This window comes from Neolamprologus multifasciatus, chromosome 14, assembly GCF_963576455.1.
Source record: "Neolamprologus multifasciatus chromosome 14, fNeoMul1.2, whole genome shotgun sequence".
In the NCBI taxonomy this organism is placed as follows: Eukaryota; Metazoa; Chordata; class Actinopteri; order Cichliformes; family Cichlidae; genus Neolamprologus; species Neolamprologus multifasciatus.
The window spans coordinates 19,552,768-19,565,063 of record NC_140452.1 but is presented as its reverse complement, the minus strand read 5'-3'; the positions used below and the strand labels follow the sequence as shown (position 1 = coordinate 19,565,063).

The 12,296-nt window shown below is 39.1% G+C and overlaps 2 protein-coding genes across 2 annotated transcripts; one reads left to right on the top strand and one right to left on the bottom strand.

Annotated features, from left to right (window-relative positions):
* Positions 1–2,960: 2,960 nt before the first annotated feature.
* On the top strand, positions 2,961–4,528 carry LOC146503950 (uncharacterized). Its single transcript, XM_085130790.1, has 3 exons — positions 2,961–3,145; positions 3,237–3,330; positions 3,469–4,528. Exons 1-3 carry the CDS (start codon positions 3,091–3,093, stop codon positions 4,310–4,312), a joined length of 993 nt encoding a protein of 330 aa, XP_084986916.1. The 5' UTR covers positions 2,961–3,090; the 3' UTR covers positions 4,313–4,528.
* LOC146503949 (zona pellucida-like domain-containing protein 1) lies at positions 4,338–10,369 on the bottom strand. The gene is made up of 11 exons (XM_085130792.1): positions 10,033–10,369; positions 8,702–8,806; positions 8,224–8,450; positions 7,886–8,073; positions 6,237–6,309; positions 6,052–6,149; positions 5,889–5,972; positions 5,633–5,801; positions 5,243–5,342; positions 5,133–5,153; positions 4,338–5,039 (listed from the first exon to the last, which is right to left on the bottom strand). Exons 2-11 carry the CDS (start codon positions 8,793–8,795, stop codon positions 4,945–4,947), a joined length of 1,149 nt encoding a protein of 382 aa, XP_084986918.1. The 5' UTR covers positions 8,796–8,806; positions 10,033–10,369; the 3' UTR covers positions 4,338–4,944.
* Between the last annotated feature and the right edge of the window lie 1,927 nt (positions 10,370–12,296).

Below are 12,296 nucleotides of genomic sequence, written 5' to 3'. Positions count from 1 at the left end.
AGTCTACATGGGTTTTCAGGGTCATTGCAGCTTCATAATCTCTGAGTTAAAAACAGTGTGGAAACACAGAAGAATAAAGGCTTCCAAGAAACTGGGATGAACAAAACCTCCGCCGCTCAGAGTTTTTCTGACAGTCTCACGTCACAAAACAATGACGTGAGACTGTCAAAAAACACACCAGCACTGATAAAAGGAACAGAGAATCCTGTTATTTACAGAATCTTTTAGCTTGCAACCAGTTCTCAAATACCATTCCCATTCACAGAGGTAACTTTTAAATTCACATAGTATGACAAGTATGGTATGGATAACTGATCAGATCAAGAGTCTGTCATTGTGCAAGCTTTAGCTTCACCTGCTGATGAACCAGTCTCACAAACCTGCCGAATGCTGCGTTGTCCGTTTATGTTTACTTTCTGATAGCTGCTGCAAATTAGCTGAAAGTGGAATGAAACTAAGGTCAAGGTCTGTGTGGCTCAAAAGCGACAGATCATTTGCATCAACAAATGCCACTTTTATGTAATTTTATGTAATGTTAAACTATATCATCATTTTCTAGAAATATAAACTCGTGGTTATACATGCATGTGCCCTCAGCTCACCATATACGTGTGACAAGAGTCACATATGCTCAAACTCTTCAGTGCAAAGAGGAGCCAGCAGGTCCGTTTTTGTGTACAGTAACCAAAGTCTTTCTCACTCTGTGCTGTTTTTGTAGTGAAATAGATACTGGACTTTAGATCATACGAATAACCTAGATATTCTACTAGGGTAGCCATGAACTATGATCTTCTGATGACTATTCGCAATTTATCTAACCGAGCAGCGTTCAACTTTCACCCACATACGCGTGTCACTGGTGGAAAAAGCCTGCACATTTCACTTACCAAGAAACAGTAAACATAGCCAACAAAGAACTGCTAAATAATATCACAGATTTTATTACCAGCAGCATAAAAATATAAAAAGCAAAAGCAACTCAAAAATTTAAAAGGACCTCCGCGCTGTTTACATGAGTTGTTTTTTTCTGTTCTTACAAGCAGCACAAACACTGATGAGTAAACTCTTCTCTGTCAAGCATCCAAAGCAATCCATGATAAACCAAAGCTTGGTGAGCGGGTCCAAAACACATTTCGTTGAACTGTTACACAATTTAAAGACTACAAAACACACAACAAACAACTTTTCATCGGGAATGATGCATAGAAAGCCATAACCTTGACTGCAAGTCAAACAAGTTACTCAGTGCAAATATTCACGTAGTCTGGGTTCTTGTAAAATGAGCTTTTGACGTAAAAAGACAGAAATCAGGCCGAAGTTCACATGTGTCTGCAAATGACATTGTTAAACTTGTTTGGGTCACCCTAATAAATCCAAACCTCTGCAAGAATTCAAGGTAAAATGTCCACATTTGGGAGGAATGAGACCTTTCCATGAACTATAGACTGACATTTACCTCTTGCACAGATTACCCAACTTTCTTCCTCTTTTTGCTTTTTAGCATGGAGGTGAGGACAAAGACATTTTAAGGCCTTTTAGAACGAAAGAATGAAAGAGGTGCTAAGCAAAGAGCAAATTCTTTCTCTAAAATATCCACTATTCTTCATTTGCACATCATCTGTGCCAACCATCTCAACCTTGCCTCTCTAACTTTGTCTGTCAGTCTGTGATAGACTCATCCTGGTCATGTCCTCATTTTTGGCATCTGCAGGTCAACCTCCTGTGAGGTGAATCTAAAAAAGTGCCACAAAAAGAGGTTGTTTATCACATACATGTATTTATTCTGGGAGGGAGCCTGAGTACCTGGAAGAACCCGTGCTAGCACAGGGAGAATGTGCCAAATAACTCCAGCACACCCCTGTGCTCTCCTTTCATTAAACAACATGTAGTCATGCAATCTGAACTAGTTCATTATAATGTGAACTTTGAGCTAGCTGCCTCTTGTGCAGTGTAAACTTACCCACTGGGTTTGTAGGCTTTGTTTTTGCATTTTGATAATTACCCTGTTCTTGCTGGGGGTTGTAGCCAGGAGTGAAAATAATTTTACAACAGGGGGTAGATGGACTGAAACAAGAGATCCTGTCTAAACGCTAAGGTACAGCTGGAAACTAGCACTAGCTAGCTTGGGTGAAAAGGTTTTCATGTAATTCATAAAATGAACATCAGACTTCTTTAAGTAGAATCTTGAAAGCTGCTTTTAGGTGCTCCAAATGTTATCAGTTATCTCCCGTGACAGTGTAGAAGGGGCAAAGGTACAAAACGCTGACATAAATAGGCCAGCCTACACCTTTGTTACTTGAAATAATGGCTTCTCAATAACAAGGTAGCCACAACCTATAGCATACACATCTTACTTACATTTTTCTGCTATAAATCCAACTATAGTATGCAAATTGCATCCCACACTGTATTGAAATGAGTGTCTGAGACCAGAAGCTACTGTGGTATCAAATCAAATGAGAACGAGAATGAGTTCAGTACAGTCAGACTTTTTTTTTTTTTTCACTAGTGGAGTTAGGCTTTGCTGGCTATTAGGGTTGATACACTTTCAAGCATTTGCAGACGTGAAGGCCATTTCTTCTGTGCAGGGTGTGTTTCTAACTTACTTTAGGCTTTTTTTCACTCAAAATTCCAAAGGTATTGTTGAGCTTTGCTGGAAACATTTTTATTCTTATTTTTTAATCCTCTCCAATCCTTCAATCCTAATTTCATTTCAATAATGCGGCAAAAAATCTGGGTACATTTTATAACAACTAAACAGTTAGAGGCATGACATCACCTTGTGTGTGTGTGTGTGTGTGTGTGTGTGTGTGTGTGTGTGTGTGTGTGTTCTATCATCAGTGTGACCCTCCACGTGTTGACTGTTGACATAAGCAGAGTTGGGGCAGCTGCTCTGATAACAAGGACTTTATAAGTCAGATGAGATGAGCAGTCAGTCCACACACCCCTGATACTCAGGTAAAGACATACTTACATGCATAATGTGCTTATTTTTGTACTGGGAGAAGAATATATTGAGAGGTTCTTATAGTTATATGTTTTAAGGGTAAAATTCAAATATTTTTCTATGGTCTGTCCTTCTACAGAAAGATGAACATGCATTTAAAAGTTGTAATCTTTGCTGTGTCCTTCCTGACAACTTCAGGTATGTTTATCTCCTCCTTTCCTCCTTTTTCTTCATTTTGCCATGTGATTCTTTATTTATGTAGATTTATGCTTCTTTTTTTTAACTATAGGATACCCACTACACAGTGACAGCAGAGAGCCAACTTGGTCTGATGGAAAGACCAACCAAGCTCATGACAAGGCAGACCTCACAAAAGATTTGCAGTAAGTTGTCTTCATGAACGACCATATCTTCAGTGTCTAAAGACATATGCAAATATAAATACTTGCTTACTACTATTTTGTAGCATATAACCTGTCTTCACACGTTATAATTCAGTTCTTCTTTCTTGATTTCTGCAGAAAGGTTTACAAGAGCAGCATAGACAGCAGTGCACTTTACAACCAAGAACATGATGACAACCCTGTGGCAGAGGAAATGCAGCGCAAGCTCGCCATGGAGTCGGAGCGCCTGCGCATCCGTCTGCGTCAAGAGCTGGTGGAGCTGCGAGAGAGGCTGTCCCCATCTTCGTCGCATCTCAGTTCCCGCCTGGCCAGCATGAGAGAACGCTTAACTCCCCTGACTCAACAGCTCCAAGGCTCTCTTAGTAGCAACAGCCAAGATCTGTGCAGCCAGCTGAGTCTCTATCTGCAGGCTTTAGAAACAGCTGAGGCTCAGGAGGAGGCCAGTCCGTCTCTGTATCAGGAAGCCTTCGAGTTAATCAGCCAATCCCTGGAGCACAGCAGTTTTAAGTTTGCTAACACCATCAGTGACTTTTATACCAAAGCAAGTGGAGTGATTGAACATCTGAAACAGACTAGTGATCGTGAAGAAGAGTCAAGCACATCAAATGTATGGCTGGAAATGAGCTCCAAGTTGGGACAGGAAGTGAGTTCACTTAAAGAGGAGGCACGCAACAGAGTGGAGGCCCTGAAAGTACAGCTTTCTGCAGTGCTACAATCTGCACAACCTCATACGGCAGAAGTGAGAAGTAGCATAGAGCAGTTCTGCCAAAATGCATCCATGGAGGTCCAAGTGCTTCAAGCCCGAATGGAAAGGCTGTTTACAGGGCTGGAAAAGGAGCTTGTGGTCCCAAGAGCCTCCAGCGCGACTTCTTCATTTACACTCCAAAGTGGCTCTTTGCGGGAGGACTTCTCAGTTAAGCTCTCAGCTCTGATTCAGGACATTATGCAGTCAATGCAGTGACTACAGAAATCTGTATTCCTTTTCATTTATTTGTTTGTTTGTTGCCATTGCAGCAGCACAGTGAGTATGTTGTAAATATGTCTGAAAGTGTGAATTTGATGCATTTGTTTCATTCTGTATGTGACCGAGTGAGGAACTGTCAATATGTATATATATGTATATATATATATATATCGCTGCCTTTTGAGAGTAAATGTATTCATGACACTGTACAAATGACCCTTTCTTTCTGTCAATTAATTATTGCATGTCAGTCACAGAGTCTCTGAGTTTCTTTGTTTGTTTGTGTTTATTTAAAGCATATACTTTATTTGCTTATAAGCAGTTGAGATTCTATAGAAGACATCTTACAGAAAGAAAATCTTGTAGACAAGTATAATCAAAATTGATTTCTATTGCCATAAAATATCAGAATTACTTGTTTTTTAATTGCTTTACAGTTCAAGTTTGACTTTCCCTTCACAACTGACAAGTAAGTATGGATACAAAATGATATTTAATAGGATGAAAACTACAACATTATCAGATTTTACCTCACAATCTACAGCACTATGCAGCTTCAGCATTGTACAAGGTGGCAATGCAAAGAGAATTGGCTGGTTGATCTGTCAGTTCAGTGCAATTAAACAGCTTCAGAACAAACCAGCCACCAAGACCCAGCAGGACAGCAGGCGCACAGTCAGGCCTGTCATGTTATGGCCATCGCTGCCTGAAGTCACGGTATTACCTGATGCACACAAGAAGAGATGAATTAAGTTTGCTTTTTGAATTATGAAACAATATTAAGATGTATTTCTGAGTCTAACTAAAGTATACTCACTGTCTTCTGCATTGGGAGAGTCTTTAATAAAGTAAAAGAAAATGGAAAGTGAGAAACTTAAAAAGTATTCTTGGAAAATCGCAAGAAAAGAATAAAAATATGTTTCAAACCTTTAGCCATGTAAAGAGGTCCGACTGAAATGGTAGTTGATTCACTGCTTTCTTTACCAAAAGGAACCAAAGACCTTTTTCTTCTGTTATTAGCACAATTCTGAAAATATTTAACACAAAACATGTGGAAACTATGGATTTATAATATACATGTTAAGATAGGGATGAGCATACAGCACCAGGGATTTAGTGGCCCAACTGTGAACCACAAAGTGTTGCTGGTGGAAATAACAACCTCTTTCCTGCCAAGTTCTATAAAACCATTAAGTAATATATATTATAGATTATAGATTATTAAATATTGGCTGTGGTATCTTTTCTCTACCATGACTTTATCTGCTGTTTCAAAGAATGCGTTCATTCTTGACTTTTCAACTTACTTGAAATTACCTGAATTTGTTGGCATTTGCTAGGCTCACAGAGTCTCAGCATGCAGTGCACATAGATGCTGGACTTTGCCTGGTCATGGTGCCGAACAAAGCGGAAGGCCTCAAAGTTAAACCGGGCAACCGTGGAGACGCCATTGCTCGTCACAGTCGTCCTGTTAGCTATATCGCAGCTGGTGGAAAGTGTTTTGTTTTTTTTTATTAGAGACATGAAAATATCTTAATGTACAGTTACACTGTGCTAGTGTGTGCTTTCTTACCCAGTGAAAAAGTCATACTGCGTGCTCTGTGACATATTGTAAGGAGTTGGAGTAGCAAAACAACGATCCAAGAGTAAATTGAAACTAAAAAAAAGACAATACTGAATCAACAGGAATGAAGTCTGATGAGTTCGTTATGAGCATCCGAAAGGCATTTACTTACTTTTGTGTCAGATTATCAGCCTCGACCTCCACATATATCTTGGTTCGCAGCTCAAGTCCTGTTGCAGGCACCACTAACGGATAGTTATAGTTGGAGTCCTAAAAAAAAGAGTGTCAGAGTAACCCAAGTCATTAGAAACACATTTGATTTGTGTCCTCATGAGCTGACTGATAACTTATACCTACGTTAAAAACACTCATTTTGAGTGAATCGATGAAGGTCCCATTATTGTTGCTGGTTGCCACAGAGACTGAGGAGCTAGAAAAATAATTGAAAACATGCAAAAAAAGACAGAGAAAGATATGGTAACTTTTAGATTTGCTGTATAAATGCGCAATAAGAAACATATCTCTGGAGTAAGTACAGGGTGGGCCATTTATATGGCTACACCATAATAAAATGGGAATGGTTGGTGATATTAAAGTCCTGTTTGTGGCACATTAGTATATGTGAGGGGGCAAACTCCTCAAGATGAGTGGTGACCATGGTGGCCATTTGGAAGTCGGCCATCTTGGATACAACTTTTGTTTTTTCAATAGGAAGAGGGCCATGTGACACATCAAACTTATTGGTAATGTCACAAGAAAAACAATGGTGTGCTTGGTTTCAATGTAACTTTATTCTTTCATGAGTTATTTACAAGTTTCTCTTTGTTCACAGCCATTGACATGTCAAAGAGGTTAACACGTGAGGAGTGGATTGAAATCGTGTTGATATCAGGTGAACGCAGTAACCGGGTCATTGCAGCAGATTTCAATGCAAGACACCCTATGAGACCACCCATCTCCCATGCTACAGTTAGCAAACTGCTTGCTAAGTTTCGTGAAACTGGTTCCGTGTTGGATTTGCCAAAATGTGGACGCAAGAAAACTGTCACTAATGAAGAAACATCAGTGGCTGTCCTAGCTTCATTCAGCAAGAGCCCACAGCGTAGCACTCGCCGCATGTCACTGGAGAGGGGCATTAGTCAAACATCCCTTCGGCGGATATTAGCTACTCACAAATGGCACCCTTGCAAACTCCAGCTACTGCAGCATCTCAACGAGGATGACCCAGATTGGCGCACAGAATTTGCAGAATGGGCAAAACAAAAATTGGAACAGGACCCTCAGTTCATGCAGAAGATTTTGTTCAGTGATAAGACAAACTTTTATGTGAATGGTGAAGTTAACAAACAAAACCACCGCTAGTTTTTCGAGCAAGATGGTGCACCACCACATTATGGATGCCAGGTCCGAGCATTCCTAGATGAACAGTTTCCTGGAAAGTGGATTGGTCGTCGTGGGCCAGTTGAATGGCCCCCAAGGTCTCCCAATCTGACCCCCTTAGACTTTTATCTTTGGGCTCATCTGAAGGCAATTGTCTATCGTGTGAAGATACGAGATGTGCAGCACCTGAAACTACGAATACTGGATGCCTGTGCTGGCATTTCTCCTGCGGTGTTGCTATCAGTGTGTGAAGAGTGGGAGAAGAGGGTTGCATTGACAATCCAACACAATGGGCAGCACATTGAACACATTTTATAAGTGGTCAGAAACTTGTAAATAACTCATGAAAGAATCAAGTTACGTTGAAACCAAGCACACCATTGTTTTTCTTGTGACATTACCAATAAGTTTGATGTGTCACATGGCCCTCTTCCTATTGAAAAAACAAAAGTTCTATCCAAGATGGCCGACTTCTAAATGGCCACCATGGTCACCACCCATCTTGAGGAGTTTGCCCCCTCACATATACTAATGTGCCACAAACAGAACTTTAATATCACCAACCATTCCCATTTTATTACGGTGTATCCATATAAATGGCCCACCCTGTATATCTGGTTCCTCACGCTGTAATCTGTGTATTGTTCAAAAGGTATTGCAGTGGATATCGGCAGGAGAAGTGGTAATAGAGATCTGTGGAGTAGCTGATCAGCCCCTGGTCAGATCTAGGTGTGTTAATGTATCCTGTAATAACTGCCTGGATACTCAAGAAGCTGCTGAAGGGACCTGTAGGGTCTGGCTTTTCATCTACAATCTAAGAAAGATAGAAAGAGATACGATTGTGGTTCATATATGCTGCTAAACAGTTTCCCAAAAAGCAGCCAGATAACTAACATCTGGCAGCTCCATTTTCCAAATATGTGTCATTTTTTGCCAATCTCTCCATTCTCCAATATCCAATAACCTGCAGAGACTGGCGACAGGAGTTATCCTGACTCTGGTTGACAGGAAGCTGGAAATGGACGACCGGAGGGTTCACACTGGTGTCCACAGAGCCCTGGCACGCTGTATTACTATACTGCCCATTCAGTGCTAGCTCTGTGGCATTGAAGCCAGCCCACTGAACTGTGCATAGATTGATGTCCAGGGTAATCATGCTGGTGCCACATTGAACCATTAGGTCTGAGTTTTCTGCGAAAGAAAGACATTTTAAAAACCCTGGGAGTTAAATAGTTGTTTAATTTTATATATTAATACTGTGATTTTTTTTTTAATTAAAAGGTTAAATGATTATGATTTAGTGGCTGCCATGTTTAAAGCCTAAATCTTGTACAGCTAAATAAATATATACCAAAATTGGTCAAAAAGTTTTAAAAAGAGCATTATTTTTGTTTTCTTAATAGCACTGATATTTTATTTGTTGAAAGTCACACAAAACGTACCCGGGGTCCTTTGATATTCAGAGGAGCAGTTATAGAGGCACTGAACAGGCTGCAAAAGCATCACCAGCAGGGGGAGACAACAGTAAAGAGCCATAATGGCAGTTCCTGTAAAAAGAGTAAAACAACAGTAGCAACAGTTATTTTTATTATTTTATGTGAAAAATGTGTAAATAAGTTGCTGTTTTTCTGCTAGATGATTCCAATGTTTATAATAAGGTCTACAATCATGTGGAAAGGTCGGGAGCCACACTTCATTTCTTTAGAGAAGCCAGACGCTTTTGTAATTTCTTTTTAAGTGGTCTTGAGCAGTTTTCTGGGTTAGGGTTGGGGTTTTTTTCTTTTAATTTCACTGACCTATGATAATAGTAGATAACTTATCGGAGAGCCAATTTTAAATTGTATTATGCCTGGTATATCACAGTATGCAGTCCTTAAAAAATCAGAGGAGGACAAAAGAAGAAGTGGTAGGCCTAAAAAACTATCTACAGCACATGAACAAAATCTGAAAATAATGTCCTTAAGAAATTGGATAAATACAGCAACGACCTGACATAGGACCTGAGAGATGCATCTGGCCCTTTAGCGCATTCATCTACTGTTCACTGAAGCCTCATCGGAAATGGTCTCAGTCGAATTCTGGCTGTCAAGAAACCATTCTCAAGGAAGGAAACGGGGAGAAAAGGATGTTTGCCAATTTACACAAGAACTGGACTGAAAATCAGTGGCATCTTGACATGGAGCTGACCAACAGGCAACCAACATCCAAAGAAAATCTTTGAGCTTCAAGAAGTCTGGAGAACTATTCTTGAAGACTACTTAACAATAAATGTATCATTGCACCCATTTCCCATTTCCACATTACTGAATTTTTAAAAAATGACAATTGACTGAATCCTTTTTCACAGTACTGCATATAATTGTTTATTTTAGGCAGAGACCTATGCAACAACCAGAAGAGGGTCTTACCTTGGTGATACCTGAGCAGGTGCTTGTCACAGTATTTGAGATATATGACTTATATAGTATTCAGGATACATACCACTAGAGATGGGCAGTAACGCGTACTGTAATCTGATTACTTTTTTCAAGTAACGAGTAAAGTAAGGGATTACTATTGCAAAAACGGTAATTAGATTACCGTTACTTTCCCGTAGGAACTCTGCGTTACTGCGTTCCTAAAACCGTGAATTTTTTTGCGAGAATGTCTCATGACAGTGACGTAAGCACTTGCAACGTTTGTGACAACAGCTGTGTGCAGATCAACAATGGATAATATATCGAGTGCGGGAGAGAGTATGAGCGTGCAGCGTTTAAAGCGTGGAAGTACTGACCTTACTTTGATTCCATAAAAAGTTTGATTCCATAAAAAGTGACAAAAACATTAGCATCCGCTGTTCACTGCGTGGGAAGAAAACTTCTTTTTACAGCGAAAAAAAAAACCCTAAACTTCAAAGCAAGCACCGAGTGCGCTAATGGGAAACTCACAGAGAAACTGCCGTATTCTTCCACTGACAGCTGCGGCACACCTGCACCAGGGAAAACCTCCGCCTACTCCTACTCCTGCTTTACAGGTGAAAATAGAGCAACAGGACCGCTAGTCTTGGACTTTATTTATTTTCTGCGGTGTTTTACTTGCATCTATTTGAAAGAGTGAGTGTAAACACACACACACACACACACACACACATATATATATATATATATATATATATATATATATATATATATATATATATATTATGTGCTGGAATGCGCAGAAAATAGGTTTAAATATTAAACAAATTTCTTCCAGTCAGAAAATGTTGCATATAATTACATTTTTGCTTGATGCATAAAGTTAAAAGATTAAAACTAATAAAACAAGTTTTAAAAAGGGACTTTTCCATTTGATTACATTTTATATGATGGATTATGCAGAAAAAGTAGAATTGGGCTGAAAGATCTATCGCTTCATCACCTATTCAGGTTGTAAATCGTGTTTTTAAAAAGTAACTAAGTAACTAAGTAATTAATTACTTTTGAAAACATTACTGAAGACCTGCAGGTTTTTCATTATCATATTGCAGCTAATGTTTCTAATAAAAAAGTGCCTGAAACACATGCAGAGCAAATGCATTTTACAAAGCAGAACCCAGGCCAATGCATAAATTTAATAACTGAGATCCTCCATCGACTTGCAAATAATTCAAGAATCAGAATTAAAACCAAAAGCTAAAAACCAAAAAGACTAAACATACATGCTTCAAGAGTGGCTTTATCTTTTGAGAATTATGCACAATGAATGCTTGAAAGGTGATCTTGCCACAACAGCCTATTAAAAACTTGCTGTTAGTTCCCCTTGCATGTCAGACTTATTTCAATCTCGATAGAACTGCATTGCCTGTACACTAGATACCTATAGGCCACAACTGTTACAACTCTACTGAGAACACCCATTGTTCACTAGTAATATAGAAGAAAAGGAGCTTAGTGTTCTGCTAAAGAGCCCAAGGTGAAAGAAAACATTTGTCACTCTATCCAGTGTCACTCTGTCCTGATTTTTACCTCAGAGGAAACTTGTTTAGAAAAAATTCACAGGCCATTCTTCCACTCCTTAGTCATTGTATTGTTATATTTTTTTCCTGCAATGACCTTGACTGCAAAGTCATCAGTGAATTATGCAAGTAGAATGATTCAGTTCGAATCAGTTTTATTTATATAGCACCAAATTACAACAACAGTTGCCTCAGCACATTTTATATTGCAAGGTAAAGCCCCTATAATAATATACAGAAAACAGAGAACATGATGGTCACATGTCCAGAGGTTAATGGGTCAGCTTTAGCCACCAATGTCTCAAACACTGGACATGTGTGGCTTAATCTTAATATTTAATAGTTAATCTTAATACTTTATGTTTATCTTTATAAAGACTAAGATTAGGTATCAAACCCATTTCGTTTAATAAGCTTAACAGAAGCACTACTACTGTAAAATATGTGAATTTTACTGTGAAATGAACTTGCCTGATGCATCAATACATTGCTCCCAGAACAGGGGGCTGAAATCAACTGTAGTGTCACCATCTTTAGCAGGGTATGTTTCACAGACCACACAGGATTATCATGACAGTGAGCTCCAACAAGGATTTGTGTGCAGCTTTAATGGCTCCTTTGAACAAGAACTATAATGGTTACTGACATATAATCACACTAGAAAAGTATAAAACCAGGGCACAAGAGAAGGCAAGGATTTAGATTTGGAGGAAAGAAGATACGCTGGGAAGCTTGTGAGAAATTGGTACTGTACTCTGCAGACATGTAAAGCAGAGAAAATCCCCACTGTTACAGATAACCCCTCTGGGTGGGAATATAGAATATCACTTGGACAAGAAACTGAGAAACTTGTATGTTTAATAACATTTGTAATGCTTCGTAGTTGGAGACGGTTCATTTTTTATTTATTTTGACAACTTGTAATAAATACACAGATAATTGCTCCTATGACACAATGCTGTAATCATCTTACACTGTAAAACAAATCCTGAATGGGTTTCAGATGCTCTTGATGGTAACAGATATTGTGTTGCTTACTCACATTGGTTACACACAAGTGG